General features: G+C 66.5%; 5 protein-coding genes and 1 non-coding gene across 10 annotated transcripts; 1 reads left to right on the plus strand and 5 right to left on the minus strand.

Annotated features, from left to right (window-relative positions):
* The first annotated feature begins 76 nt into the window (after positions 1 to 76).
* On the plus strand, positions 77 to 1,582 carry POLR2L (RNA polymerase II, I and III subunit L). The gene is made up of 2 exons (XM_061202308.1): positions 77 to 238; positions 1,311 to 1,582. Exons 1-2 carry the CDS (start codon positions 144 to 146, stop codon positions 1,417 to 1,419), a joined length of 204 nt encoding a protein of 67 aa, XP_061058291.1. The 5' UTR covers positions 77 to 143; the 3' UTR covers positions 1,420 to 1,582.
* A 1,246-nt stretch (positions 1,583 to 2,828) lies between these two features.
* Positions 2,829 to 7,543, minus strand: CD151 (CD151 molecule (Raph blood group)). Of its 3 annotated transcripts, XM_061202311.1 has the most exons (10): positions 7,424 to 7,543; positions 6,732 to 6,793; positions 6,414 to 6,478; positions 5,492 to 5,576; positions 5,200 to 5,400; positions 4,734 to 4,808; positions 4,131 to 4,235; positions 3,870 to 4,028; positions 3,650 to 3,736; positions 2,829 to 3,565 (listed from the first exon to the last, which is right to left on the minus strand). In XM_061202311.1, the coding sequence occupies exons 4-10, from the start codon at positions 5,573 to 5,575 to the stop codon at positions 3,506 to 3,508; spliced, it is 771 nt and encodes a 256-aa protein (XP_061058294.1). In that variant the 5' UTR covers position 5,576; positions 6,414 to 6,478; positions 6,732 to 6,793; positions 7,424 to 7,543; the 3' UTR covers positions 2,829 to 3,505. The 3 variants fall into 3 exon arrangements, with proteins under 3 accessions (XP_061058294.1, XP_061058293.1, XP_061058295.1); XM_061202310.1 differs by lacking the exon at positions 6,732 to 6,793; XM_061202312.1 differs by lacking the exon at positions 6,732 to 6,793 and having other exon boundaries at positions 5,209 to 5,400; positions 7,424 to 7,540.
* Positions 7,544 to 8,425: 882 nt separating this feature from the next.
* CRACR2B (calcium release activated channel regulator 2B) lies at positions 8,426 to 13,462 on the minus strand. Of its 2 annotated transcripts, XM_061202315.1 has the most exons (9): positions 11,658 to 13,462; positions 11,468 to 11,579; positions 10,843 to 11,041; positions 10,264 to 10,410; positions 10,045 to 10,135; positions 9,812 to 9,904; positions 9,437 to 9,603; positions 9,099 to 9,170; positions 8,426 to 8,867 (listed from the first exon to the last, which is right to left on the minus strand). In XM_061202315.1, the coding sequence occupies exons 1-9, from the start codon at positions 11,820 to 11,822 to the stop codon at positions 8,684 to 8,686; spliced, it is 1,230 nt and encodes a 409-aa protein (XP_061058298.1). In that variant the 5' UTR covers positions 11,823 to 13,462; the 3' UTR covers positions 8,426 to 8,683. The 2 variants fall into 2 exon arrangements, with proteins under 2 accessions (XP_061058298.1, XP_061058297.1); XM_061202314.1 differs by having other exon boundaries at positions 8,426 to 8,917; positions 9,099 to 9,362; positions 9,413 to 9,904.
* Positions 13,463 to 14,738: 1,276 nt separating this feature from the next.
* Positions 14,739 to 19,821, minus strand: PNPLA2 (patatin like phospholipase domain containing 2). The gene is made up of 9 exons (XM_061202309.1): positions 19,485 to 19,821; positions 17,479 to 17,711; positions 17,331 to 17,396; positions 16,764 to 16,973; positions 16,466 to 16,526; positions 16,177 to 16,353; positions 15,923 to 16,055; positions 15,589 to 15,711; positions 14,739 to 15,497 (listed from the first exon to the last, which is right to left on the minus strand). The coding sequence occupies exons 1-9, from the start codon at positions 19,669 to 19,671 to the stop codon at positions 15,227 to 15,229; spliced, it is 1,461 nt and encodes a 486-aa protein (XP_061058292.1). The 5' UTR covers positions 19,672 to 19,821; the 3' UTR covers positions 14,739 to 15,226.
* A 3,198-nt stretch (positions 19,822 to 23,019) lies between these two features.
* Positions 23,020 to 24,958, minus strand: RPLP2 (ribosomal protein lateral stalk subunit P2). 2 transcript variants are annotated; one of them, XM_061202322.1, is made up of 5 exons: positions 24,849 to 24,958; positions 24,535 to 24,658; positions 23,985 to 24,033; positions 23,237 to 23,335; positions 23,020 to 23,129 (listed from the first exon to the last, which is right to left on the minus strand). In XM_061202322.1, the coding sequence occupies exons 2-5, from the start codon at positions 24,655 to 24,657 to the stop codon at positions 23,056 to 23,058; spliced, it is 345 nt and encodes a 114-aa protein (XP_061058305.1). In that variant the 5' UTR covers position 24,658; positions 24,849 to 24,958; the 3' UTR covers positions 23,020 to 23,055. The 2 variants fall into 2 exon arrangements, with proteins under 2 accessions (XP_061058305.1, XP_061058304.1); XM_061202321.1 differs by having other exon boundaries at positions 23,020 to 23,132.
* Positions 23,820 to 23,954, minus strand: LOC133100171 (small nucleolar RNA SNORA52). Its single transcript, XR_009702413.1, has one exon. It is a non-coding gene; the product is annotated as a small nucleolar RNA SNORA52 (small nucleolar RNA).
* Positions 24,959 to 24,991: the final 33 nt, after the last annotated feature.

Raw genomic sequence — 24,991 nt, forward strand, 5'->3', positions numbered from 1 at the left:
AGGAAAGCGGATGCCAACGGCACCAGGGAGGGCGGACGGCCGGGCACCCCCCGCGCCATGGGCGCGCCCGGGGCGGGGCTGGAGCCGAGGGCGGAAGCGCCGCAGCATCGAGGAGTTTGGCTGCTGACCGCTGCGGTGCCGCCATGATCATCCCTGTGCGCTGCTTCACGTGCGGCAAGATCGTCGGCAACAAGTGGGAGGCCTACCTGGGGCTGCTGCAGGCCGAGTACACCGAGGGGTGAGGCGCCGGGCCGGCCTGGGAGGGCCTCCAGCGCGGTCGGGAAGCGCTCCCCGGGCCGCCAGCCTGCGGGGCAGGGGGGGTGGGTCCCGGCCTGAGGGGCCTGGGGGGACGGGTCCCGGCCCGCGGGGTCGGTGTGTCGGGCCGGTGTCGGGGGGGGGTCCCAGTCTGCAGGGCGGGGGCGGGGGCTACTCACATCTGATTCCAGGTGACCCTGGGCGGGGGAGCTTTCAGTCCCAGAGTCTTTTCCATCCCTGTTCTCCGGACCTGCTCTCAGGAAAGCGCCCCCCCCCCGCCCCCTTAGTTTGGGGAGGGGAGGGAGTCGGGCGTCAAGCTGCTGCCGTCTGGGGACTCCTAGGTATCCTGGCGAGTCTCGCCGCCTCCACGGCAAATAAGCCCTCAGCCGCCTCTGTCCGCCTGCTCCCTAACTTCTTCTCCCCGCTGTTAGGCCCACCCCCGTGTCCTGCAGACTCACTGGCTTTTTTTAGGACATAGGACAAGCTTCCTGACCACATAGGCCTCATCATCAGGCTATTGTGGGGGTCCCTCTTCTGTGCTTACTTATCCCTTAGCACTGCAGTTACCACGTACCTGTCTGAGTCTCTACCATGGACTAGAGTCTGACCTTGGGCCCTTGTGCGGACAGCCCCATCCTCATCACATTTGAACCTCTGGGCCCCGGGGTGTGCCAGGGAGGCGTAGGCTCTTAGTGCAAGCGTGTCGGATGAATGGGGAAGCGATGGATGGCCTTAATATTTGCACCAGGTTCCGAGGAGGCTGCTGAAATGACCAGAGTGCAAGTGAATGCTGGCAGCCTGTACGGGACCCCTCCCCAGGATGCCCCAAGCAGGGGCCACCCGACCTGGCCTCCCCTTTCCCAAGCCACCGCGTTGTCTGCACACCAGAAGCCTTGAGGGTGACGGGCGGCGTCTCTGGAAAAGGAGAGAGGTGTCTCCCTCCCCGACACGGGGAGCAGAGCCCACGGCAGCTGAGCAGGGCTGGCTGCAGCCGAGGCAAGGTCCTCCATCTGCCAGGACCAACAGGCTGCAGCCAGCTTTCTCCTCGCCCTCAGGGACGCCCTGGATGCGCTGGGCCTGAAGCGCTACTGCTGCCGCCGCATGCTGCTGGCCCACGTGGACCTGATCGAGAAGCTGCTCAACTACGCGCCCCTGGAGAAGTGACCCCGGCCCGGCAGGCCGCGTCTCGCCCACGGCTCGTTCCCTGGAGGTGTGGGGAGCTGGAAGCGAGGCCCGCCCGCCCGTGGCCCTGTTGGCATGGGTCTCCCTCTCTGGAAAGAACCATCCAGTAAATGTTTTTGAGGACCAGAAGGAGGTCCTGACAGTTGGCCTGGCTCTGTGGGACTCCCCACCGCCCGTTCGTGTGTCCTGCCTTGAGCGTGAGGCCGCCTGGGGGTGGGTGCGGCCCTCACGGCCTGGGAGGAGGGAGGGCCATCCCCACAGAAGCGCTCAGCCTGGGGCTGCTTTCCTCCAGGGCTTGCACTCGGCTCCACACAAGGCACAGATGTCGGGAGCGCTTGCGTTGGGGGCACGGGGGCGCTGGCGTCCCCACAGCGGTGTTCCGGGCGCCCTTCAGGCTGAGGACAGAGGCCCCCCCACCCCCCCGGTGTCTAAAGAACCTCGAGGTCTTCTGAGCCCTGAGTAGAGTGCTCGCTGTGGTCACAGACGCCCCTCTTGAGGGTGCTGCTGCCAGCAGCTTCCAGGCTGCACCCAAGGCCAGCAGCCCGCCCCCCTCCACAGACAGCCCTGAGATACCCACAGCGGGTGGAGAGGCCCTGAGAAGGCTCTGCTGGCCGTCTGGGCTGGATGGGCTCTCGGTGCCCCAGGCACTGACGTGCCACCCTGTGAACCAGCCGGAGTGCTGTCTCTCAGGGGTCTCTGTCCTGTTGCGGCTCAGGCTGAGCCTCAGAACGGGAAGCTGCCGCCTTGGCGGAGGTCAGGCAGGCCCTGGTGCCCTGCAGCGGGCAGAGGGCAGGGCCGTGCAGTTAGGGAGGGAGGCACCCTTCCCTGGGCACCTTCCTCAGGGCTGGCCCAGCTGCCCGGATGCCTGAAGCGGGGTCACCTGAATGCGGGTGAGGGGACCACGGGAGGGAGATGGGGTCTGCGCAGCGGTGTGGGGAGCTGGGCAGCCCCTGAGCGACAGGGCACGAGGGCCACGCCCTGGCTGCCCCTCCAGGCCCAGCGCCCCTTCCGGCCCCGGCTCCCACTGCCAGCACACATCCTGCCAGACACGGCCTGGACTCGCTCCGGAGACACCAGCCCCAGCACCTTCTCCCGTTCCTGATTCCTGCGCCGTGGCCAGAAGGGCCCCTGGAAACCACAAGCAGTCCCGGCTACTCCCCGAGGTCTAGCCCCACTTCCCTCTGGGGCTCTGGCCACACCACCAGCTTTGCATCAGAGAATGGCTGAGGTGCTGCATCAAGGCCTGTCCCCAGCCACCTCTCCCTTGAGTCCCCTTGGCCCACAGCTGGCCCCCTGTCCTCCTCTGTTGTGGCCCTGGGTGGGGGGCGGTCTGTCCACTCTGCCGGATGTGACCGCCCTGGGGACCAGAACTGTCTGTGTCACCACCGTAGTAAGTTCAGCCATCTGTTCCACAGATGTTTATTGGGCACCTACCCCACAGCAGGAACAGTCCTAGGCATCGTCAGGCAGTGAATAAAACCCGCAAGACGCCTGCCTCCAGAGAAGAGGAGACAACAGTGAACTAGCGATACAAGGCCTTTAGGTGGTGGTGAGAGCAGCGGGCACACAGCAGGGGGCGCGGCAGAGGCTCGGCCCGGGAGAACTCGTGCTTGGTTTTCCCCAGGGGCTGGAGGTGGCTTGCTTAAGGAGAAGCCCCCAGTACCTGAGGGGCCTGGGGGCAGGCACACGGGGCTCCCCGCTGGGCCAGCCCATTTCTGCCCAACTCGGCCCCTCTGACCGAACCCAGGCCTCAGGGAGCAACCCGAGGCCACGACCCCGGCCCGCACCCACCCAGCCCAGCAGACAGGCAGACAGGCGGGGCCGACCCCAGGCCTTGGGACTTTGGTGTGCAGCTAAAGGCACTTGAAGCTGCCTCCGGGGTTTGGGGGTCCCCAGAGGTCACGGTGATGGCACGGTGCGGGTGGGGGGCCCAGCCACGAGAACACCAGGGGGAGACCCTGGCAGGCGAGGGGCGGAGCCACGTCCTGGACCGCAGCTCCCTGGCCGTCAGTAGTCAGCGCACGGCGAGAAGCTGCAGCGCGCACAGAGGGCCGGCCCGCGGGCAAGGTCAGTAGTGCTCCAGCTTCAGGCTCTTGTACAGGCAGCACGTGAAGATCATGCCGAACACCTGAGCAGGGGGCCAGCATGAGTGGACATGGCCGCCAACACCTCGCGTCCCAGCACCCGCCGGCCCGCCCTGCCGTGCCCGCACCTGCACGCAGGCGATGCCGAGGCCCACGGCCCCGATGATCCTCAGGTGCTCCTGGATGAAGGTCTCCAGCTTGGTGATGCAGCCGCCCTGCGGGAGCGGGGTGGGGGGTGTGCGCTGAAGGCAGCAAGTCATCCGGCCCCCTCGGGTGTCGGGCCACACCAGCCCCCAGCATCCCGGGCACCAGGGCCCTGGGCGTCTCAGCAGGCCCCCGCCGGCCTACCTCCACCTTGTAGATGTTGGAGGCGTGGTCGCGCTGCCCGCAGCCGGCCACCACGGTCTTGCAGCAGCTGTCAGGGACCACGCGGCCGCCTGCCTCGCCCGAGCGGATCCACTCGCTGTCCCGCCAGTCCTGCGAGTTGTTGCTGCCACAGCAGTGGAACTGCAGCGAGAACACGGCCCAGGCTGAGCCCTGACCGCCCACCCCTGCGGCTGGGGCTCCCGCACACGTCTGGGGAGGTGCCTCCCTGCGCCACCCACCCACCTCCTGCTGCAGCTTGTCCACAGCGCTGGTCACGCCCTCGTGGCTCAGCTGATGGTACCGCTTGGTCATGGTGTCCTTCAGGTTCTCCTTGAGCTCTGCGTTCAGCTGGGGTGAGGGGGTGACAGCCTCAGCCACAAAGTCTAAGACTCTCCAAGGTGGGGCAGAATGGGAGTGGGCACAGACGGGAGAGAGGCGCAGGGTCAGGGCTGGGGTCAGACGCATGGCTCAGGTGGCCATGGGGAGGGTCGCGGGCAGAGAGGGCGCTCCAGATCCCGTGGACACCTGCCTCCCCCGCCAGGGCCCCCAAGCAGGCAGCTTGGGTGCTGCGGGCAGGCTGTCCATCCCTGTGATCCACCCTCCCCCTAGGACCCGGTCCCCACCTCCAGGGCCTGATGACACGATGCTCAGCGCTGGAGCCTGTGGGGTCCTGTGTGCATGTGCACGCCCTGCCTGTGTATGTGTGTGTCCCCGTGTGTGGGTGTCTGTGTCCCCGTGTGTATGTACACGTCGCCTGCGTGTGCGTATCCATCTCGCTGCACGTGCGTGTCCCTGTGTGTGCCCGTGCACGTCCACGTCGCCTCACGGCCTGTCTGAGCCCCTCACCTGCTGATAGTAGACATAGGCCAGGACTCCCGCAATGATCTCCAGCAGAAAGATGATGAGGAGCAGGATGAAGTACTGGGGGGAGGGGCAGGGCCCAGTGAGATGGGGTGGGACCCGGACACCCCCAGTCCGTGGGGACTCCCCGGGCCCAGGCACGACGGAGCAGAGCCACACGGTGAGGGCTCCAGGCCGCAGGTGAGGGCTGGGGGCCACCAGGACGCCCGGTGCTCACTCTCAGGTGTCTTCCCTCTACTGGCCCAGTTGGGATGTGGGGACCCACAGGACTGGGCAGGTGGGAAGGGACGCCCCCCAGGTGAGCACAGCAGAGTCTATCCTGCGGTGTCACACTCGACCCCCATCAGTCCCTTCTAACTCCCTCAGGGACCCAGAGCCAGCCCCCGGCAGCCTGGCAGGGAGCCCTGGCAGGTACCCGCAGCCCCACCCCCGCCCCCAGTGCCAGCCACACCCTGCTGACCAGACGCAGCAGGTCCCTCCGCTCCTTGAAGGTGGCGCAGCAGCCCAGAACCCCAGTCACCATGACGACAATGCCCGCCACCACCAGGATGTAGGCTGTGGCCAGATAGGTGCCCGAGGCCAGCAGGCTGATGTAGTCGCTCTTGAGGGCCAGTGTCCAGATGCCCACGGCCATGACGGCCAGACCAGCCAGCTGTGGGCAGTGCACACCGGTCACCACACCTGGCCCCAGGTCTGAGCCCCAGGCCAGGCTCCTCTTGAGGCTGGGGAAGGGGGTGCCTCACCCAGAAGCAGCAGTTGAAGGTGAAGAGCAGGTACTTGAGGCAGATGGTGCCACATGTCGTGGTCTTCTCGCCGAACTCGCCCATCCTGGGGCAGGGAGGACGGCCAGACACCAGTGGGGACAGAAGGAGGGGACACAGATGTCCAGACCAGCCCAGGTTGGGGCCAAGCCAACTGCCTGCCCGGGTGAAGGCTCTGGGAGAGTGTCCAGGGCAACCAGGACACTTCCTGCGAAGGCTGCTCAGGAGCCTCCACCCCCACTGCAGCGAGGGCAGATGGGGTGCCCACAGCCTAGCTGAAGGCCAGGGGGCCAGGCTTCCCTGACCAGAGCCCAAGCACGGTGAGGGGGGGCCTGGAGGACCCCCCAACCATCACGGGCTGACTCACCCCTCTGGCAGCCAGGGTAGGAAGCCCCAGCAGGCACCTCGGGGTGAGCTCATGCAGGCTCCCCACCCCGCCCCAAGCATTCCCCGGGCCCCACGTCACAGGCTGGCAGGAACCCACTGGCTGCTGGGGGGGAGGAGGCCGCTCAAAGATGGACCGACCTGCCCCTCCCTAGCCTAGTCCTGCGGCCTTAGGAAAGCCCCTCAGGGCTCTGTGAAAGGACAGGCCTTCCTTCCTCCCAGCGGGGGCAAGTGGAGCTGGCAGACACACACCCGCCTAGACCTGGGGGGTTCTTCCTGTGCTGGTTCTCATTACAGGAATGGGGACAGCCACACCGACCCCAGGGAGAAGTGGAGCTACCGGCTGTGCTCCTCCCCAGAGGCACCCCAGGGCCACCCCACCCACTCTGTTCTGGGGTGTCCGCACTGTGGGGGGAGTGGCTGTGGGACACAGATGACAGCTGAGCGCCCAGGGCCATGTTTCCAGACAGACACAGTGCCTCCCAGAGCCAGACTTCTATCCACCCCGCCCAGCACTCACCTGGCTGGTGGGGATGTCTCGTCTGTAAGGCAGGCGGACGGACGTTCCCGCCCAAGGAGCCTCCGCTAGAAGGGCAGGGACAGGTCACAGGTCTGGCTCAACCTGGATGGTCAGGATCCCGCCACCCCTCTTTCTGGCCGACCCAGGCACTGGACCCAAGCTGGCCTTCCAGAGCAGGCAGCGTCCACCCCCTGCCCGTGGCTGAGAGGGGAGCGGCCAGACCCGGTATTTTGGTCTGGGCCAGGGCGGGGCAGGGCAGAGGACATTTCTGAACAGTCCGATCCTGGGAGTGACCGCACGCCTTCTCCAGGCCCCTACCCTGAGCCTTGGCACCAGGCCTGTCACTGCCCCTTCCCCCACCAAACAGCAGTAGCTGCAGCCTGAAAAGAAAAAGAGGCGCAGACCGCTAGCACAGACGGGGTGTGGAAGCCCCACGTGCCGCAGACCTGGGCCTGCCCTGGGGTCCCAGGCCTCCCGGGGAGGCTGCTTCCAGACACAGATCCGGCCCCCACGGCCCGCCCGCGGGCGACCGGCTGAGGAGGGGCCTGTCTTTCCGGGAGTGCTTGGCGGAGATGATCCCCAAGGGAAAGGGCCGGCCAGAAATAGCTCCCGCGGCCCGGGACAGAGCCGCCCCACCCACGTCCCCCGCAGCCCAACCGGGCCCAAGGTGGGGGACCCCGACTCGGCTCCAGCCAGGCCGCGTGAGGAATTCGCGATGAAGTCACCGCCCCCGCCGCCCCCCACGCCCGGGCGAGGCGAACGGCCCGCCCACTCGCACCGGGCGGAGGGGAGGGCACCGGTGTCTGCGCACAGTGAGCGGGGTGCTCGGGAGGAGCTCTTGGCCGGAAGGGGCCGCCAGGCCCGTCTGGAAACCCGGGAGGCGCCTTGCCCTCGCCCGGCGGACCCTCTGCCCGCCCGGCCTCCGGGCGCCCGCCTCCCTCCGGAAGCGGCCTGCAGGGCCGCCAGGCGCGCAGCTTCTCCCGGCCGGCCGGGCCGGGCGGTGCACTCACCGGCCACGCGTCCGAGTCGGGCCGGCGGCGGCGGCGGCGGCGGCGGCGCAGGCAGGCGGCGGCTCGGATCGCAGAGAATGCGCGACCGACCGGGGGCTTGCGAGCGAGACACGCCGGGCCGCTCAGGGCCCCGCCCCGGGCCCGGAGGCCCCGCCCACGGCCGCGACGCGGGGCAGGTCAGAACAGCGCTCGGCGCGAGCGGGCGGAACACCAGCGGGGGCGGGCCCCGGGGGTCCGCCCGAGGCGGCGGGGGCCGGGCGGGCTCCGGCCAGGGGGCGCCCACAGCCCCGCCGGCCCATGCCCTCGGGAGGAGCTGCGCTGGGGGCGGGGCGGGAGGCTGCAGGAGTCGACGGAACAGATGCGGGCCTGGGGGGAGGCTCTGGAGGTGCGGTCAGATGCAGACAGGAGTCTCTCTGGGCGCCGTTGGGAGGACGGCCTGGAGGGGAGGCCTGGGGTCAGTGTGAGAGAGAGTCCAGTTTGGAGGGCATCGCCTGGGAGTGGTGGGGGGAGGTGAAGGAGAGAGGGCAGAGGCTGCCGACCCGCTGCGCTGGGGGGCTGAGAGCGGGAGTAGAAGGGGAAGGGGAGTCCCAGGCGGGCCCTGAGGCGGCACAGTCGCTGGGAGCGGCTCTCCGTGGCCAGTGGGCAGCACTCGTCCCCAGCTCCCTGCCCGAGGCTCGCGCTGGCAGGGCGGAGGGGCACGGGGGACAGCTCAGGCCTACCCCCGGCGCCTCCACTCAGGACTCCAGTGGGCTGAGCTAGCCCACCCAGGACTGTGTGAGGACTGGCATGGGGAGGGGTTGGCTGACTGAGGCTGGGGGCGGGCAGGGAACCCCGCCTGCTGCTTCCTGGGAGTCAGTGGCCTCAGTCCCTTGGTTCCTACAGCTTTGACGGACAGTGAGGGCTTGGGGACATGACCGGGGACACGCATGGACGATGGAAATCTCATGCGTGTACCTCTCAAATGTTGTGGCTCCCACACACACAGGAGGCCGAGGAGGTCGAAGTCAGTGGACTTTATTTGGAAGAGGGGGTTTTCTGCTGGTTTTGATGGGATGGGGGTAGGGTGAGGACTGGCAGGGAGGCACAGTGAGACCCTGGCCACCCAGGATTAGTTCCTTCACGTCTGCAAGTCAGGCAGGCCAGGCAGCCTACTGGGTAGAGCCCACGTCCTGGATGGGCAGCCCCCAGCCACGAGGAGTCGCCTTCAAGGGGCAGCTTCTCCGAGTAACCAAGTAACGCCCAGTGAGTCACTCGGGCTGGTCAGCGGGCACTGGGAAGGTGGCCAGAGCCGCGTCTGGGGGGGCGAGCCCAGCTGCTACTACAACAGCAGCAGCAGCAGGCGGGCCCCAGCAGCGGGGCCGTGGTCAGAGCCTTCCTGTGGCCACTGCCCAGCCGCTTGGCCTCACAGACGTCCTTCTCGTCTCGTAGCCTCGTGTTCAGCTCCCTGAGGAATAGGAGTCCAAGGGCTCTGAGAGGTCTCAAGAGGCAGCATTCCTAGGTGGGGAATGCAGGCACGGGCTCTGGTGCTCCCTCAGACCAGAAGAGAGGTGTCTGTCTGGGGCTGCAGCATGAGGGATGGAGGGCAGACACAAGGAAGGACTTCCTCGCAGTGGGATGGGGCAGTGAGCGGGACTGTTTGGGAGCTAGGAGCTGCGCTGACCCCTTCGTGACGCACCTGAGCAGTTCCAGTTGCCGCAGGAGGCTGAGCTTCTCTTTCTGCATGTTCCTCGAGACCGCGACCACGTCTCTGCAGGACGGAGGTGGTGATTTGGGTGCAGGGAGGCTCCTCGGGGTGCCCCACGACCCCCTGGAGGACCCTGCCCCACGGAGACCCTGGAGGCGGGGCTGGGACAGGGTGGGATGGAAGCCCTGAGCTCCAAGCGCGACCCTTCTCGGGGTCCGCCCCTGAGGGCCCGCCCCCACCCCGCCCCGCCCCGCCCTCCCGCCCCCACCCCCACCCCCACCCCCCCCGCCCGCCCCCACCCCCACCCCCACCCCCCCCCGCCCCGGCACCGTTGGGTTTGCTCCCGACGGCCCAGCAAGTCGCTCTCCAGTCTGCGGAGCTGCTCTTGCGCCCCTTCCAGTTGCGCCCGCAGCGCCTCGTTGGCCAGCCACAGCTGGGCGTTCTGCGCCTGCGCCTCCAGCTGCTCGGTGGTCCGGGCCTGCAGCTGCTGTTCCAACTGGGGTGTGGGGGGATCGAGGCTGGAGAGAACCCCCCCACGTCCCCGGGATGCTGCGTTTGCCCCTGACTCCCAACAATTCCGGGGCTGGGAACATAGGCCCAAGGGCCTCAAGGACGCCGAGGAGTGCATGGGGGACGGTGAGGATGGGGCCTGGGCTGGACCGCTGTGCACGCCTCCCGGCCGGGACCGCCCGGCAGCCGCTCACCTCCCGCTGCCGCAGCCCCGCGCGTTCCAGCTCCTTCTCGCGACTCTGCAGCTCCAGCTCTAGGCGGCCTCTCCGCTCCTCCCGGGGGACGTCCTAGGACGGGCGGGGACACCTGAGCCCCCGCGGGCGGCGGAGCGGCAGGGGCGCGGCTGGGACCACTTCGGAGAAGGCGGGGCCGGGGAGGCCCGCGCGTCCGGGGTTGGGCTGGGCGCGGGGCGGCGCTGCGGGCCCACCTGACTCCGCAGGCGCTGGCGCTGCTCGCGAAGTTGCTGCTCCATATCTTCGTACAGACATCGCACCTCCCTCTCGTGCTCGCTCTCCCGCCTTCGGGAAACCGGGGGTGAGACAGCTGCTTAGAACCTGACAGCAGTACAGCCCTCGGCCCCGCCTCTACCACCTCGCAGAGCCCCTCCACCTGGCCCTCAGGCCGCCCCCAGCCCGCCAGCCCTCACCGCCGCAGCGCCTGCTCCAGGCCCTCCCGCTCTCGGGCCGCTTCCTCCAGGCAGGCCGACGCCCGCATCAGAACGTCCTCGAAGGAGCCCAGCAGTTCGGGTCGCTCACGCTGCAGCTGGGTCCAGAGCGTCCGAATTGCCCGCTGCCTGGGGGTGGGTGGGTGGGGAGGGCAGAGGCTGAAGCTGAAGCGGGGACTCCCCACCCCACCCTGCAGGGTAAGAAGCCCCCAGAGGCCCCCGTAGTCTTGCACAAGCAGGGCATCCCTCTCCTGGGTGCTTTCACCCCTGCGGGGGTCTGTGCCTGTGCGGGGCTTGTGTGGCCAGGAGGTGTGTGTGCGTGGGGTTGTGTCCTTGTGTACACAGGGCTGTGCCTGTGCTGGGCGCAGCCCTGGCTGCTGCCTCCTGAAATGCAAATTCCGTGGGAAATCACGCCCGGCACGCAGTAGCTGCAGCTGAGAGGGAAGGACCGGCCCAGACCCGGCCTAGGGACCCTGCCTGGGAACAGACACGCAGGCGATGCGGACAGGCAGCATGCAGGTGGACGTGAGGGTGATGGGAGCCGGGCCAGCACCGACTCACTCGCCCAGGACCCGGGCCACCCCCAGCTGCACCAGTGCAGAGCAGAATCTCTCCTCCTCCTCCTCCTCCTCCTCCTCCTCGTCCTCCTCCTCCAGGGAGCCCCTGGTGCCTTGCACATCCGACCAGCCCGCCTCGAAGGTTTCCTCTGGAGCCCGGGAGGGCAGAGCACCCGGGGCAGGCTCCACCCCCACCAACTTCCCTGCGGGCATGGGAAGGAGAGATCACCGGTCTGTGGCTTACCACCCGCAGCCCAGCCCACCCCCGCCCCCCGCGTATCCTGCCCTTTCTCTGAGCCCAGTTTCCTGTTTTTCTTCCTTATTTTGGTCCAATTCTTGTCCTGGGAATGGGAGGTGACAGCTGGGCTCAGGCCAAAATGAGGCATGCCTGGCTCCCAGCCCCACCTGGGTTTGGCTCAGGGAGCAGGTCATCTCCACATATGCCACAGCATCTGGGGGGCTTCCCGTGGTGCCTGAGTGTACAGACACCGGCCTGTGCTCCGGAGGGAGGCCAGGGAGAAGCACGGGCTGCCACCCATGTGGGCTGTGGGACCCAGAGAGTCCCACATGTGCCAGCGGAGGGTGTCTGAGCAGTGGGGTAGGGGGTGGGGCTCAGGGGCCGGGCTCACCCAGGCCAAGGCAGAACTCCCGAGCGGTGAGGAAGCCGGTGTGCGCCTGGTCCAGACTTTCGAACACAGCCTCCAGCTGTTCGGGCGTGAGGGGCAGGTCGCTCTGCAGGCCCTGGCCGGGCAAGGATGGCAAGGCTGAGTAGCCAAGGTCAGCCCTGGGGTGGAAGGCCTCTTGGGGCTGGGGGCTCACCTGCAGGTCGTGCCGGGTGATGAAGCCCTTGGCCTCCTTGTCGCACAGCAGAAACAGCTCCTGGGCCTGCTCCAGTGTCGCTGCCAGTGGCCCTGGGCCGCGCCCCTCGTCCCACCCCTCCTCCTCCTGGGCCTCCCCAGCCCCAGGCTTCCCGGGGCTGGCCATGGCGGGGGTCTCAGCCTTGGGCGCTGTGAAGCCAAGAAGAAGTCGGCCTGAGCAGAGCTGAGAAATGAGGGGAGAGGAGAAGCGGAGGCAGAGAGGGTGAGGGGCAAGGGTGGCTGAGGGCTAAGCTGGAGCGGTGGGGAGCAGAGGAGCCTCCCTGCCCCCATGGGAAGGTGGAGGCCCAGAGAGGAGGGGCAGCTGGGGGAGGTGTGGCCCAATTGCAGGTGGTGGGGCTGGCGCGAGGTGGCATGGGTGGAGCCTGCAGGCTCAGGGCCACCCAGGGAGTCAGCCGGTGCAGGAGAGGATGTGCTGGGGGAGGGGGGGGGCAGCTATAGATCTTGTGATGGAAAATGAGGAGGTAGGGGCTTGGGTGAGAGAATGGTCAGCTGCCGAGAAGCTGAACAGGTCCTGGAGTCGGGGCCTGGAGACCGGGCGGACCGGGCTGGGCCAGTGGGAGTATCAGCCAATCCCGGCTAAGTCTTTAGCCTCTGAGTCTGGGCCTCTGGGCCCTGCTTCCAGCCAGCTGGCAGGCGGGTGAGCTCCTCCCTCCCTGCCTGCAGCCCCGCCCACCGGTACCAGGCTCCAAGGGGTGCAGGTGCAGGGTCCCGCGTGGGCCACGATGCCTTCTGTGGCCCTTGTCAGGAACAAGCCCAGAGTCTAGCTTAACAGGCCCTCCTGCTGGCACTATGCTCTCCACAAGACTGGCCTCCCTCCCCATGGGGGCGCCCTGCCCCCTAATCAGACCACCTGTCATTCCCACGACACCTGGACCCCAGAGTTCTCAAAGCTAACCCCCAGCGTGGCGACAGCCCCCCACCTGGGACCCTGGGGTCCTCGCCCCCCAGTCCAGGACTGTGATTCTCTCTCCCCACCCATTCCTGGGGGATGCAGGAGGCGACCTCCAAAGAGGGCAGGTCTGAAGAAGGCCGAGAGGAGGGGACACAGGGGCGGAGACATCTCCCCCTCATGCCGTCGCCTTCCCGGGGCAGGCTCCACAGGACCTGGGGGCCATCCCAGCCGGAAGCTGCGCTGTGGCCGGGCCGGGGAGCGGGGGAAAGGGCTGCCTGAGCCCCCGCACCCTGGGGCCTAGCCCACTCTGCCCCCGTCAGTGTGTGCCCCAAGCGGCCCCGGAGTCCCTGACCACGACACGCGGGGATCGGCGCGCCTTGCGGTGACGGGGCGGAGCCAATGCGGGCGTGGGGACGGGCCGGGCGCCTACCTGCGAGCTTCGCCACCGCACCTGCTGCACACCAGGCTGTTCTGCGGGCACCTGGACCCCGGCAGCGCCGGCCCGGGCGGAGCCGCCGCCGCGTCCCCGCTGTGTCCCCGCCTCTCGGCATTGCCCCGGTGGCCCAGCGCTCGCCTCATAGCCCGCCCCCCCCCGCATATGGCCCGACCCTCGAGTGTCTGTCCTGGCAGAGTTCGAGCGCATAGCGGGGGGATGACCCTGGGGACCCTTCCTGCACAGGGCCAAAGTTGGGGGGCAGTCCTGAGGATCCCAATTTAAGGCGCCAAAGTGTGTGCAGGAAAAAGGCAGGAAATAGACCAAAATATTTTCAACGGTTTTCTCTAGAAGTGGGGTGACTTTCCTTTCTTCCCTATACTTCTCCAATTTTTTTTTCCATTTTTAAACAATAAACGCATACTATACAAGAAAATGGTACTTAAATCAGCGGCATAGGTGCCTGTGCGTGTGAGGGTGAGTGGCTGGGGAGGGAGCAGGAGGTCCTCGTCTCAGCAGGCGCCCCAAGCACTCCTTTGGGGGCATAGCCCTGACTCAGGTTCCTGTTGGGGTAGGGCTGCCAGAGGTTCTGGGTGGGGCCTGTGTGTGACCTTCATGCGGTGGGTGGGGGGGGAGAAAATCCCATCATCTTCCCAGGGGTCCTCCTTCCCGGCCCCAGCCTGGCACCCACCTGGAGGGGTTGGCCTCGCAGAGCTGTCCGGGCAGCGCTGGGGGGCTGGAGGCCTCTGCCTCTTCAGGGGCCTGTGATCCTGCTGAACTAGAACAGGTTGGGCCTATAGGACAGGACCTTGAGACCAAGGGGGGTGGCCCCTGGCACAGGTGCACGGGGACCTGCTGAGCCGGCTCTCCCAGTCCTGCAGTCCCACTACCGACCGTTATTGTTGGCTGGGGGCTACTGCCGCCGCCCCGTGCCTCGAGGGGAAAGGGCAGAAGGGCAGGTGCCGGCTGAACCCGGCAGGACTAACAGTTCTGGACCTCCAGCCAAGCGCGCAGCTCTGCTCAGGCGCCCGCCACCCCATGGGCCCTTGTGATCACCAAGGAGGGCTGGTTACATCCCCTCAGACTGCCCAGGCAGGGCAGAGAAGGCCTTCAGGAAACCACGTCTCCCCCAGAACAAGATCCAGCCCCCTTTGGCGCAGACCTCGCCCCGCCCAACATTCCAGATCCCTCCTGTATACTGGCACGAGACTGGGGACACAGTGGGGGGGGAGGGGGACAGGGGAACGAGGTGTGTGCACCTCGCAGTGAGGCTCCTGGTGGCAAGGGCAAGACCCGCACCACCCACAGAGCCTTGGGCCAAACACCCCCAGTGGAGCAGGCCCGCAGCGCTCAGCTTGGGAAATCAGCCCCACGCCCCCAGGGCACCATGGAGCAGAGGTGCAGACACCACCTTGGTAAGAAACTAAACAGTTCTGTTTTTATCTTGCAAGGATCTTGGTCCCCAGTACTTCCGCTGGCCCTTGGAAAGCTGTGCCCAAGGGTCCCAGCCAGAGGAGTGGGCTGCAGCCTAGGAAGCCCGCAGTGCTTTGAGGGGGGAGCCCCAGGCCCGGCTGGCAGGGCCGGAATGCCAGGCTCAAGGAGAGCGGGAGCCCAGGAAGGACTGGCCTGAGGCTGGACACTGGGGGGATCAGCTGGGGGCGGCGGGGGTCGGGGGCGTCACCTACGAGTGAAGGAGGTAAGGCTGAGCGATGGCATTTATTACATCTGCTTTGGCAAAAATAAATAACTCACACACATTCTTCAGCCAAACGAGAAAAATGTGGAGGGAGGAGCAGGGGCAAAGCTCTCAGGAGTAATACTGCACTCGCGGGTGTGGGCGTCGGCAGGGGCCACAGGTGCAGGAGCCCCCAGCCCGCCTTCCCCAGCCCCAGGGCGGGCGGGGCCTGGAAGGGGAGGTTAAGGCACAGGCAGGGGGCCCTCTGCGAGGGGAGGGCTACTCCACTCCCCTCCCTCCTCAGTGCAGCGAGTTAGTGGTTGGTTGACAGCAAAGCCCCCTCGGGCAGCGTGAGGGACCCCCATCTCCTCACTCTGCAGGGGGAACGGAGAGAGGCCGCGGAGGGGGAGCTCAGCTGGCCCCGGGGCCCCGCCTCACGGGGCAAGGAAGCTGGGGGGCCCGGCCCTCGGCACCGGGCACCGGGGGCGGGCAAGGCCGAGCGGGCGGCTCTCAGCAAGGGGGCGAGCCGGGCGGGTGCTGGGGCGGCGCGAGGGCCGCGCCGGCAGGGGTGCGCATGCGCAGGGCGTCCTGCGGGAAGGCCACGTTGGTGCAGAAGAGGCCCAGCAGCAGCTGCCGCTGACACTCCTCCCACTTCGCCAGCACGTCCCCCAGCGACAGGCTGCTGCGCATCCAGCTGGGCAGCGCCTCGCTGTAGACGGCACAGGACAGTGGCACGGAGGGCAGCGAGCGGGTGCGGCGCAGCTCCACCGGCTCCGACAGCCTGCGGGTGGGGAAAGGACCGAGGGAGGGAGGGCTTTCGTGGGGGCCCCGGAGGCTGCGGGCCGGGGTGGACATGGCAGCAAGGGGCTCACCTGGAGGGCAGGTGGCTGCCCAGCTTCCTCTTGGCGCGCATCACCAGGTACTGGCAGATACTGCTCGTCTGCTCCTTCATCCAGCGGATGTCCTCGGGAACGTCGGGCAGCCACTCCAGCAAGCTGGGGCGGGGAACAAGGCATGGCCTCAGGGGCTGTGGCCCAAACCTCACACCCACCCCCCCCCACCCCACCTTCGTCTGTGCCTGGCTTCTGGGACCCTGATGTGGCATCTCTGCAGCCGCTTAAACCGGCCGCCTTTTTCTTCCCTGAGTGCCCACCACCCGGGGATGATCCAGAGTTCGTCCCTGCACCCCTTCCCCCTGCCCCGCACCGGATGGTAAAGGACACGGCGCTCTCCAGCGGCAGAGTGTAAGGCACCATCATGGCCGTGGCCAGACGCACGGGCAGCATGTTGGAGAGTGTGGTCAGCAGGTCTGTGGGTTCCATGCAGGCGTCCAGCAGGGCTGTGGGTGCAGGAGGGAGGTTGGTAGGAGGTCGGTGGGGGAGGGAGGTGGAGCCCAGGACCCCTCTGCTCCTCTGCCCCCCGTCCCGCCAGGTCCCCCCTCTCCCGCCAACCCCACATACCCTCGTTGAGCCTCGAGGGCAGGTGCTCCAGGATGTGATCCTCCCCAGGTGGCGGCAAGTGCTCCTTCACTCCGGTCCTCTCCGTGGCCACCTTGGCCTCCTGTGCGTCCTCAGCCTCGGGGGCAGGAGGGCGGGCGGGAGGCAGCGCCAGCAAGGGGTTGGGCCGGTTCAGGAGGCCTGGGGCGGGGAGGGGGGGGACCCGATAGGCGATCAGCACGGCTGAGGCCGGCTGGCCCACAGAGGACGGCCACGCAGAGCCCACCCGGCTGCCCAGGCAGCCCCCACACACCGTTCCGCCGCAGGAAGCGCAGGCCATCCCTGTAGCCCTGCTTGCACATCTCTCGAAGCACCTGAGGCAGGGGGATGCATAAACTGGGGCAGAGGAGCCAGACGTGCCCGATAGAGTCCCCAGTGTCCCTGAACCACCACCCCGCCCCGCCCCACTCCAAGCTAACTTGGATTCAGGCCCAGATCCAGGTTGGACAGAGGCTGGATGGGTTGCCCCAGTGGAGCGGCAGTGTGGGCCGTAGCCAGGAGAGGCCCCCGGGGAGCTGTCCCCGGTGCCCGGTGGGGAGGTCTGGTCTCACCAGGGGCTCGGGCGGGAACAGGGCCTTGGAGAGACGGTAGAGGTTGCGCAGATTGAACTGGATGCTGGTGTTGGTGACACGGAGCTCGTGGATGTTGGTGGAGCTGTCCTGTGGGCAGATGTCACTCTCGCCCGAGAACGGGGACACTGTGATGGTGTTCTTGAGCTCGTAGAGCGGCAGGTTGTCCGAGATGCCGCCATCCACGTAGCGCTGTGGCAGGGACACGGGGTCACACGGGGACAGGCCTGCAGGGTGAGTTGGGCTGCCCCCCAGCCGCCTCAGGCCCCCCCCAGTGGCTATTTCATTTGGGCGTTTCACCCACTGGGCACTGGCCACTGAGCAGATGGCCAGACAGTGGGGGGGTGGGGAACAGCCACAGGAAAGGTACATCTGCACAGGGCTGGCCTGGCTCTTGAGTAACTCTGGGGGAAGTGAGGCAACAGGCAGTGGCAGGAGTGAGGGGCTGGGGTGGGGAGGCACAGATGGCTTCCTCCCCGCCTCCCTGTCCCACAGCCCACAGAGGAGCCGACTCTCGTCACCCAGGAAAGGTGCCCAGGAGATACTCACGACTCCCTGGAGGGAAGGAGGAATGAGGCCACAGTACACAGGGATGAAAGTGCTGCAGACGTTGGCCTGTGGGGCAGGGACAGAGGGGGACAGTGAGCAGGGGCCTTGGGGTTCCTACTGAACCCCCAGTGTGGCCCCCAGGGCCCACCTGGATGAGCTCCTCCTTGGAGTTGAAGTGGGTTATAATGACGTTCTCGCCGTCCGAGACGCGGGTCAGGGAGATGCCCAGGCGGCCACTGGCGCGCTCGTGGCCATCAGCAGGCAGGGTCTTCAGCAGGCAGCCCCGGATGATCTTCACCAGGTTGAAGGAGGGGTGCAGTGGGCCCAAGAACCGCTTCCGGGCCTCCTTCGACACCTCGATGATGTTGGCACCCGCCTCACCTGGAGCAGCAGGGGCAAAGGTCAGGGGCCGGCACTCCCGGGCTCTGCACACTCCCCAGGGCTCCAGACCCAGGGTCCACGGCACAGGCTCTCGGCACCCCTCTCTACCCTAGAGGAGTCTCAGCGTCCACCGTGGGGCCTGGCCCACAGCTGGGGCTTCTGCCACCTGCTCCTGGGGAGAGAGGGGCTCCTGGGAGGGCAGACAGCTGGGGCCACGGCTTACTCTCTGCCCAGTATTTCCCAACTGCCCACCCTGATCTGTGAGTCACTGGGCCTGGCGTGACGTGGCACCCAGCCCCCACCCCGGGGAAGGGTAGAAGGCAGAGGCTCAACTCTGACCAGGCTCAGCCTTCACCCGCTTGGCCAGATCCAGATGCACCGACCCCAGTGCAGCCCAGGGGTCCCACAGGCCCAGGGGCCTGAGGTTGGACGTAGCGGGGCCTCATCACTCCTGGGGAAGCACGCTCGCATCCCACTGTAGCCAAGAGCAAGCAACCCCCCGACATTCCTCTTGGGGGCCCGTGGGCACTGGCCTAGGACAAAGCCAGGGTGGGAGCAGGCCCAGGAATAGTCAGGGAGCAGCAAGGCCTTGGGGAGAAGCCGAGGACCATCCCCCAGGTCAGGAGTGGGGCAGGGTGGCGCCAACACCTGCCAAGTTGTGGGGACTCCAGCTGCCCAAGACCACTCCCACCCATGAGAAAGAGGTTTCTTGGGAGTGGGGTGGGGGAGGCGCCATGGGACCATGTCCTCAACTAGGTACCACGGACCTGAGACCAGCACGGCGGTCTGAGAAGCACTTGCCTGAAAGCCTCCATGAGTAGGAGGGGCAGGGCCACAGTGGTGAATTCCCAGGTCCCAAGAATGTAGAGCTGTGCTCCTTCCACCCCACCCTCCTCAGGGGAAAGGTCACCGGCAGGGTGCAGAGGAGAACACTGGACAGACTCCTGCTGGGCAGGGCATTCCAGAAGCTAATGACCCCTCTGTTACTTTGGCTGCCCTAGTCGGCTGGGGGCCGGGCAGCATTCCCAGGACTCCTGCGGTACTCCGTGTGCTGTAAACATCACTCGCACTGGCCGCCGGAGGTGTGTGGGTGGAGGAAGCACAGTCCTAAAGCACCTCTCACCCCACGGAGTGGGCAAAAACGTCTGGCCGCAGTCCACAGAGGGCCCCAGGCCCACAGTGGGCCATGCGCCAGGAAGGCGAGGGCGGCAGAGAGCTTGCGCTGGCCGGGCCCAGGCCTGACCTGCCGGCTCCTCCTCTAGGGGCCCCTCGGGAGGCACCAGGCCACAGTGCCCAGACGCGCTCCTCAGAGGCCAACCCTTTCCCAGCCCCGGGGCCATGGCAGTCCGGAATGCCGTAGCCCCAGGAAACAGTGACCGCTGCCACCCGGGCGGATGCCCGGGGCAGGAGGACGGCCTAGGCCCCTCCCCCGACTCTCGCGGTCCCGCCCACGAACTGCTTTCTCTTTCCAACGAAATAGCTCGTGCTGCACCGGCCCGGCCCCCAACCTTTGCGCCCGAGGGGCGGGCCCTAGGCGGCAGCCTCCGCTCAGAGGCGCGCAGGGCCCTACCCCAATCCCCGGGCACCCTCGGAGCAAAACAAGGCAGGCCCCGCCCCTCGTCGGCGTCCGGGATTGGAACCTCGGTCGGGGTCCCGGGCAGAGACCCCCAAGAGCCTCACGGCCCCCGCGGCCCGGCCCGCTGCTCTGTGCGGACGGAGCGGGGCCCTCCGCGCTCACGAGGAGCACACGCCAGCCCCCGCCGCCCCGCTCACCCAGGCAGGCCCCGGTGACCAGCGCCGTGGCCGTGAGCGCCCCGGCCGAGGCGCCGTAGATGTGCGTGGCGTTGGCCACCAGGAAGGACGCGTGCTCGCGGAGGCAGGAGGCCACGCCGATGTGGTAGACACCGAGGAAGCCGCAGCCTGCGAACGAGATGTTCCATGTCGTCTCCTTGGGGAACATCGCGGCGGCCCGCCGGGCTCCCGGGCTCCGCGGGCGGCCGGCCTCGCTGTGCGCCGCGCGCTCGCCGCTCGCTCTGGAGCCGGGGCCAGAGCCGGCCGGCCGGCCCCGCAGTCACTGTGGCTCGGGGTCTCAGCCGGCGGAGTTGGAGAAGCTGCCAGGGGAGGAGGCGGAGGCGGTGATTTTAGCGGGGGGAGGGGCGGAGCCGGCACGCGCAGCCCAATTGGGGCGCGCGAGGAACGGCCGCGCCCTCGGGGCGGGCCCTGGAGCCCGGTCCCTGGCCCCGAGACCACGCCCCTCTCCGGAAGCCCGTCTCGACCCAGAGACCCCGCCCCCGGCCCGGCTCCCCCCCACCCCACTCCCCACCGCCGCCCGCTGTCCAGGCCACTGGGCCCTGAGGCGCGACACCTGTGGCCCCGCCAAAGACACTGGCCAGGCCCGGACGAGAGTCCACATCCTCGACCTCCCGCTGCCTCCCCACCTGCCCACCCCGCCATCGTCGACGGCGGGAGGGGACACCAAGTGGCCCAGGGGTGTGGGGATGGTCGAGCTCAGGTCCAGGACGACCGCAGTCTGAGCTGGATACCCATGAGGGGAGGGCCCTGCTGTCTGGGCAGCATCCGCCCCCTCCCTCGGGGGTCGGCCTACAACACCAACCCAGGACACTGAGGAGCTCGCCGAGGGTCAGGGGCTTGAAGGACCCACCGACTCATCCACAGACTTACCCATAAACATACAGGGCTGCACGCGAATCACACACAGACAACTTCTAGAGATAACACCGGCGTGGTAGACCCACACCGGACATCCCGACCCAGCCCTGCCCGCCACGCGCCCAGCTCCACCTTGGCACTAACCTGGGTTCGACCTGCCTCCTGCCCCAGCTCCTCAGGCTGTGGGGTCTACGTGGGTGTGACTCAAGCCCTGTCCCGCCTAATTGCCCCGACAGGTGGAGCACTGCTGGTGATGTCACCCTCCCGCCCCTCTTCCGCATCTTTCTCCTGGACTGTAGGGCAGGCCTAGCCTGGCTTGGATCCAGGGGCCAGCCCTGCACCTCACCCCACCTCCCAAACGAGGGGCTTGTCTATGCTGGGCAGTGGGTGGCCAGTGTGCATCCGTCTCCCCAGGAACACTAGCTCCTCTGGCTGGAGCTTGGCTCAGGACCCAGCTTGGGGCTGCGGCCCCCCCACCCCGCCCCGGCCCCGAGGCCCAGGTGGAGAAGCCAGAGCAGGGCCTCCCCAGGACAGGGCCATCTGGCATCATGCCACCCAGTCCTCAGCCTCTGTGCTCCAAGCCACCCATACTTAGCACCATGTGCGCCTGGCATGGGGACCAGCATGGGTCTCCATGAGCAGGGAGCAAAGTCAACACAAACCCTGCCCCACTTGGGGGAGAGGGGGGAGAGATGGTTTCTATTAAGTTCAAATAAGGACTGAGAAAGGTGAAGAGGTGTGTGGACACTATTAACATGGGAAAGCAAAGGGCCACCCACCTACAGGACGTTCGAAGGCCCTGGGTGGGGGAATTAGGAGAGGGGAGCCCAGGTCTGGGTGCTGTGGGTGCTGGGAATGGGGAAGGCAGGGGGATGAGGGAATTTGACTTAGAACCCCAAATGCTTGGGTGGGATGGCGGCGCAGTGCAGAGGATGTGGCCCCATAAGGGTGACTGAGCCCTTGGGGATGCTGCTGGATGCAGCAGGGGACAAGGGGTGTGACACAGTGGGGATGGAACAGACCCCCAGGGCCAGCCTGCAAAGTTCAGGGGTTCACCAGGGTGCCACCAAGGAGGACCGGGACAGTGCAAGCTGAGCCAGGAACCTAAGCAGGCCATCCCCGCAACCTGCTCCAAGGACAGGCCAGAGCCCATGCCCTCCCCGTTTCCAAGGGACTGTGGGGCTTGAAGGGTGGCTCTACCCCAGTGCGGGGAGACCTCTGCTCCCATTTCCACACCCTGGCTGACTTGTTTTGGGTACATATCCCTCCCACCAGGCCCCAGGAGCTCTGCAGCCAGGAACAGGGTGGCCCTTCCTAGAATCCTGGCTGGGGGTGGGAGTGGACCTGCCCCCCTCCCAGTCTGCACAGAGAAGCCCTGGTGTCTGATGACTGCCAGCCAGGTGTCATGCTCCCACTCCCATGGTGTCCTCTGGCCCACACAGGGCCCTTCTCTTCAGCCTCCAAGGCTGAGGTTGTGAGCTCTGCCCCTGGACCCTGCGTCACTCCTCTGGGGGGCCGTCTCTACCCTAACCTTGGACCATGGCCCCTTGCCACCTGTGTCTCTGGGTACCCACAGCCCCACCTCTCATCCCACTCATACTTTCCCCTTGCAGCCCACACTGCTAGGACCCCTCATTCCCCCTTAGCCCCATGTCCCACACCCCCTCCCCCGAGGCCCTGTCCTAATCCCCACTCCTCTGGGTAGCAAAAAGGCCATCAGTCTTCTCCCTCCACCCATGAACACCCCTGTCCTGGGGCCTCTTCCTGAGGGAGGGCCCCCCACGCACCCAGCCCTGCTGTCTCGTGCTACACTCATTACTCTCCTCCAGAACTACAAGACCACAGAGGCAAGTCCTTCACACATGCCTACCATGTGGTGGGCACATGGCAGGTGCCCACCACACCACAGCCTTCAGAAAGCAAAGCTGAGCATCTACGGGGTGGCCTGGCACTGGTGGGCGACTGCCAATAGCTGTAGGGCCAGGATGGTGCCTGGGTGGGCAGTGGGAGGGCCTCTCCCCTCTGCCCCACATTCTAGGCCAGAGCCTGGCAGAAAGGGCATGGGCAGGCCCGACACAAAAGGACACAGCAAGCATGCAGCCCAACACTGCTGCCCACAAACCACTTCTGAATCTGCCCAGCAAAGGTACTGGCCCACCAGACAGCTGGGGACACAGGCTCAGAGGAGCTAAGTCCAAGTTGCTCAGGGGATTAGGTGGAGCCAGGGCACTGACCCCCACAGTGACATCTGGGGACCACACACCCACCACCACATCTCCTCTTGTGCATAACTGAGGGCTCTCCCAGCCTTGTGGGAGCTGCTGGCCTCAACTGGCCAGACCCACCTCGCAGAGACCACCCACTCCGGCTTTTCAAGTGTTCATGGGTGTCCCCCTGAAGGCCTCATTTCCTAGGAAGGCCCTGGCAGTCCACAGGAGCCAGGACCATGCCCAAGAAGGGGGCTCAAGGCTTGGACACACTCAAGACCCATAGAAAGTGCCCCCCGTCAAGGCACTCCACTCCTGGCTCTTCAGGCAACCCGCTCCACCTCATCGAGCAAGGGCCTTGGTTCGTCCCGGGATGAGACTAGGATGCGGAGACCACACTCTGACAAAGGGCTCACAGGCAGGTCAAGAAATACGTAAACTGGGTTTTATTTGCAGGGGAGGGGACTCTAGTCAAACAAGCCGAACCCCATGTCGTCATCTGACTCTTCTGACTCCTCCTTCTTCTCCTCCTTCTTCTCCTCTGCTGCGGGGAGAAAGCGCGCGGTGAGAAACGCCCGCGGTGCAGGCCACGCTCCCAGCACAGACCCCAGGGCGTCCGCAGAGCCAGCGGCCTGAGCGTCCACTTACCTGCGGCTGGGGCAGGACCCGCAGCAGGAGCTGCAGCCCCCGGGGCCGCAGAGACGGCCACAGCCCCGCCAGCGGGCACGCCGGCCAGCTTGCCAACGCCTACAGAGACCAGAGAGGAGAGGTGAGACCCCGGCAGGAGCCTGGCCTCAACGCTGCTCAAGAGTAACGAGGCGCTCGGTCCAACGTATTAGGATCCACGTCGTAGGTTCTTGTTCTCCCATACAGGAGGGTCTGTTGTCACTCCCAGAAATTGGCTTCTAGGAATCTCTCCAGCAGGGCTACAAGACCACAGCGCCCTACCCTGGAGGTAAGCTAGGCAAACATGTTTACCATCAGGCAGGTAAAGTCCGCTGCCCCAGTGCCCAGCAGCGAGCTCACACACCAGGCCGTCTGCTGAGCTGGCTTTGCCCCGTCATGGACCCAAGGACAGAACAGTTCCCCAAGAGCTCAACTTCCAAACAAGTCTCACCTACTCCAGTCTGACACCACAGGGCAGGGGCCTGTGGTCAGCCCTAGCACCCCAAGAAGCGGTGGAGAGACTTGTTTACAAAAGCCCAGTGAGAGCACGGGCGCCCTGTCCCGGGGCTGTCTAGAAGCGCCCGCGGCATGAGCCCACCGAAACCCCGCTCACTCCTCTGGGCAAGGCTTCTAGGGTGCTCTGGTCCACAAGCGAAACCTGGCAGGTCACAGGCTGACCGGCAGGAATTAGGATGGACCGTGAAAAAGAAAGCCCCGGACACAGCCTCACCCTGGGCAATGACGTCCTCGATGTTCTTTCCGTTCAGCTCACTGATGACCTAAAAGAGAGAAATGGCCTAGTTTACGAGAGGCCTATCATCACACCCCTGCCCCCAACACAGCCCTCACCACCGACTCAGGACAGGTGAACCGAGACGCCCTGCATGTAAAAACTAACACCAAAACTTACTGCTGGGAAAGGATGCAAAATATCTCACTTTACACTCAACATGTGTCAAAGTAAGTTTCACCAAGTTGGGTGAAATAAGATCAAGATAAACATCACCGCTTTCATTAAAAAAGAAAAAAACTACTAAGAAACCTTCAATTATACGTGACTTGTGTTTCTACTGAGCCACGCTGAGATTTGGCTTCACCCCCACTTTTTCTTCCTCCGGGCTGTACCGGTACATCAGGGCAACCCCAAAACCATATCGGCTAGCAAATATCAGCGGGAACCTACACTTTCCCCAAGAGAAACGCCGGGTCGGGTAAGGGAGGGGTCTCCCTGTGCGGAGTACAGAGCAGACAGGGGCTTCGGGCCCCAGCGAGGCGGCTACCTTATTGAGCCGGTCGTCGTCCGCCTCGATGCCCACGCTGTCCAAGATCTTCTTGATGTCCTTGGCGTTGGGGGAGGAATTGCCCCCGAGGGCGGCCAGCAGGTAGGAGGCGACGTAGCGCATCCTGCGGCGCGCGGAGAAGGCGGCGGCGTTACGGGGAGGCCTCCCACCCCCACCCCGGCCCGTGCGCGGGCGCGCGTGGCTCGGTCCGGGGACCCCGCAGAGGCTCGGCTCGTGCCCTGCCCCGCCCGCCCTCCCTCCGCTGCACTCCCGGCCCGGCCCGGCCCGCGCCCCGGCCCGCCCGCCCCACTAACTTGGCGACGGCGGAGAAGCCTCGCGCGTGCGACTTCGGCGGCGTCAGGGACGGAAAGGAAGGCGCCGGTGCGGGGGGCGGGGGTAATTCGCTACCCAGAAGCCTCCGGAACCTGCGCGCTGCGCCCCTTGAGGGCGCCGTCTA

The sequence above is a fragment of the Eubalaena glacialis genome, chromosome 10 (assembly GCF_028564815.1).
Source record: "Eubalaena glacialis isolate mEubGla1 chromosome 10, mEubGla1.1.hap2.+ XY, whole genome shotgun sequence".
NCBI classification, from domain to species: Eukaryota; Metazoa; Chordata; class Mammalia; order Artiodactyla; family Balaenidae; genus Eubalaena; species Eubalaena glacialis.

Bases quoted from the DNA above. Each gene is read 5' to 3' on its own strand.
- POLR2L (XM_061202308.1), top strand. From the start codon at position 144: ATGATCATCCCTGTGCGCTGCTTCACGTGCGGCAAGATCGTCGGCAAC. The intron at 239-1,310 runs GTGAGGCGCCGG...CCTCGCCCTCAG, and splicing joins CAGGCCGAGTACACCGAGGG to GGACGCCCTGGATGCGCTGG.
- CD151 (XM_061202310.1), bottom strand. From the start codon at position 5,575: ATGGGCGAGTTCGGCGAGAAGACCACGACATGTGGCACCATCTGCCTC. The intron at 4,029-4,130 runs GTGGGTGGGTGG...TTCTCGCTGCAG, and splicing joins TGGACAAGCTGCAGCAGGAG to TTCCACTGCTGTGGCAGCAA. The intron at 3,566-3,649 runs GTGCGGGCACGG...CCCCCTGCTCAG, and splicing joins TCGGCATCGCCTGCGTGCAG to GTGTTCGGCATGATCTTCAC.
- CRACR2B (XM_061202314.1), bottom strand. From the start codon at position 11,822: ATGGCCAGCCCCGGGAAGCCTGGGGCTGGGGAGGCCCAGGAGGAGGAG. The intron at 9,363-9,412 runs GTGGGGGTGGGG...TGGGGGCGGGAG, and splicing joins CGGGGCGGGGGGGGGTGGGG to GGCGGGGCGGGGCGGGGTGG. The intron at 8,918-9,098 runs GTGCGTCACGAA...TTCCCCACCTAG, and splicing joins CGGCAACTGGAACTGCTCAG to GAATGCTGCCTCTTGAGACC.
- PNPLA2 (XM_061202309.1), bottom strand. From the start codon at position 19,671: ATGTTCCCCAAGGAGACGACATGGAACATCTCGTTCGCAGGCTGCGGC. The intron at 17,712-19,484 runs GTGAGCGGGGCG...CTGCTGCTCCAG, and splicing joins GGTCACCGGGGCCTGCCTGG to GTGAGGCGGGTGCCAACATC. The intron at 16,354-16,465 runs GTGTGTGGGGGC...TCCCCGCCCCAG, and splicing joins GCGCTTCCTGCGGCGGAACG to GCCTCCTGAACCGGCCCAAC.
- RPLP2 (XM_061202321.1), bottom strand. From the start codon at position 24,657: ATGCGCTACGTCGCCTCCTACCTGCTGGCCGCCCTCGGGGGCAATTCC. The intron at 24,034-24,534 runs GTAGCCGCCTCG...TCTCTCTTTTAG, and splicing joins ACGACGACCGGCTCAATAAG to GTCATCAGTGAGCTGAACGG. The intron at 23,336-23,984 runs GTGAGGCTGTGT...TGGTCTCTGTAG, and splicing joins CGAGGACGTCATTGCCCAGG to GCGTTGGCAAGCTGGCCGGC.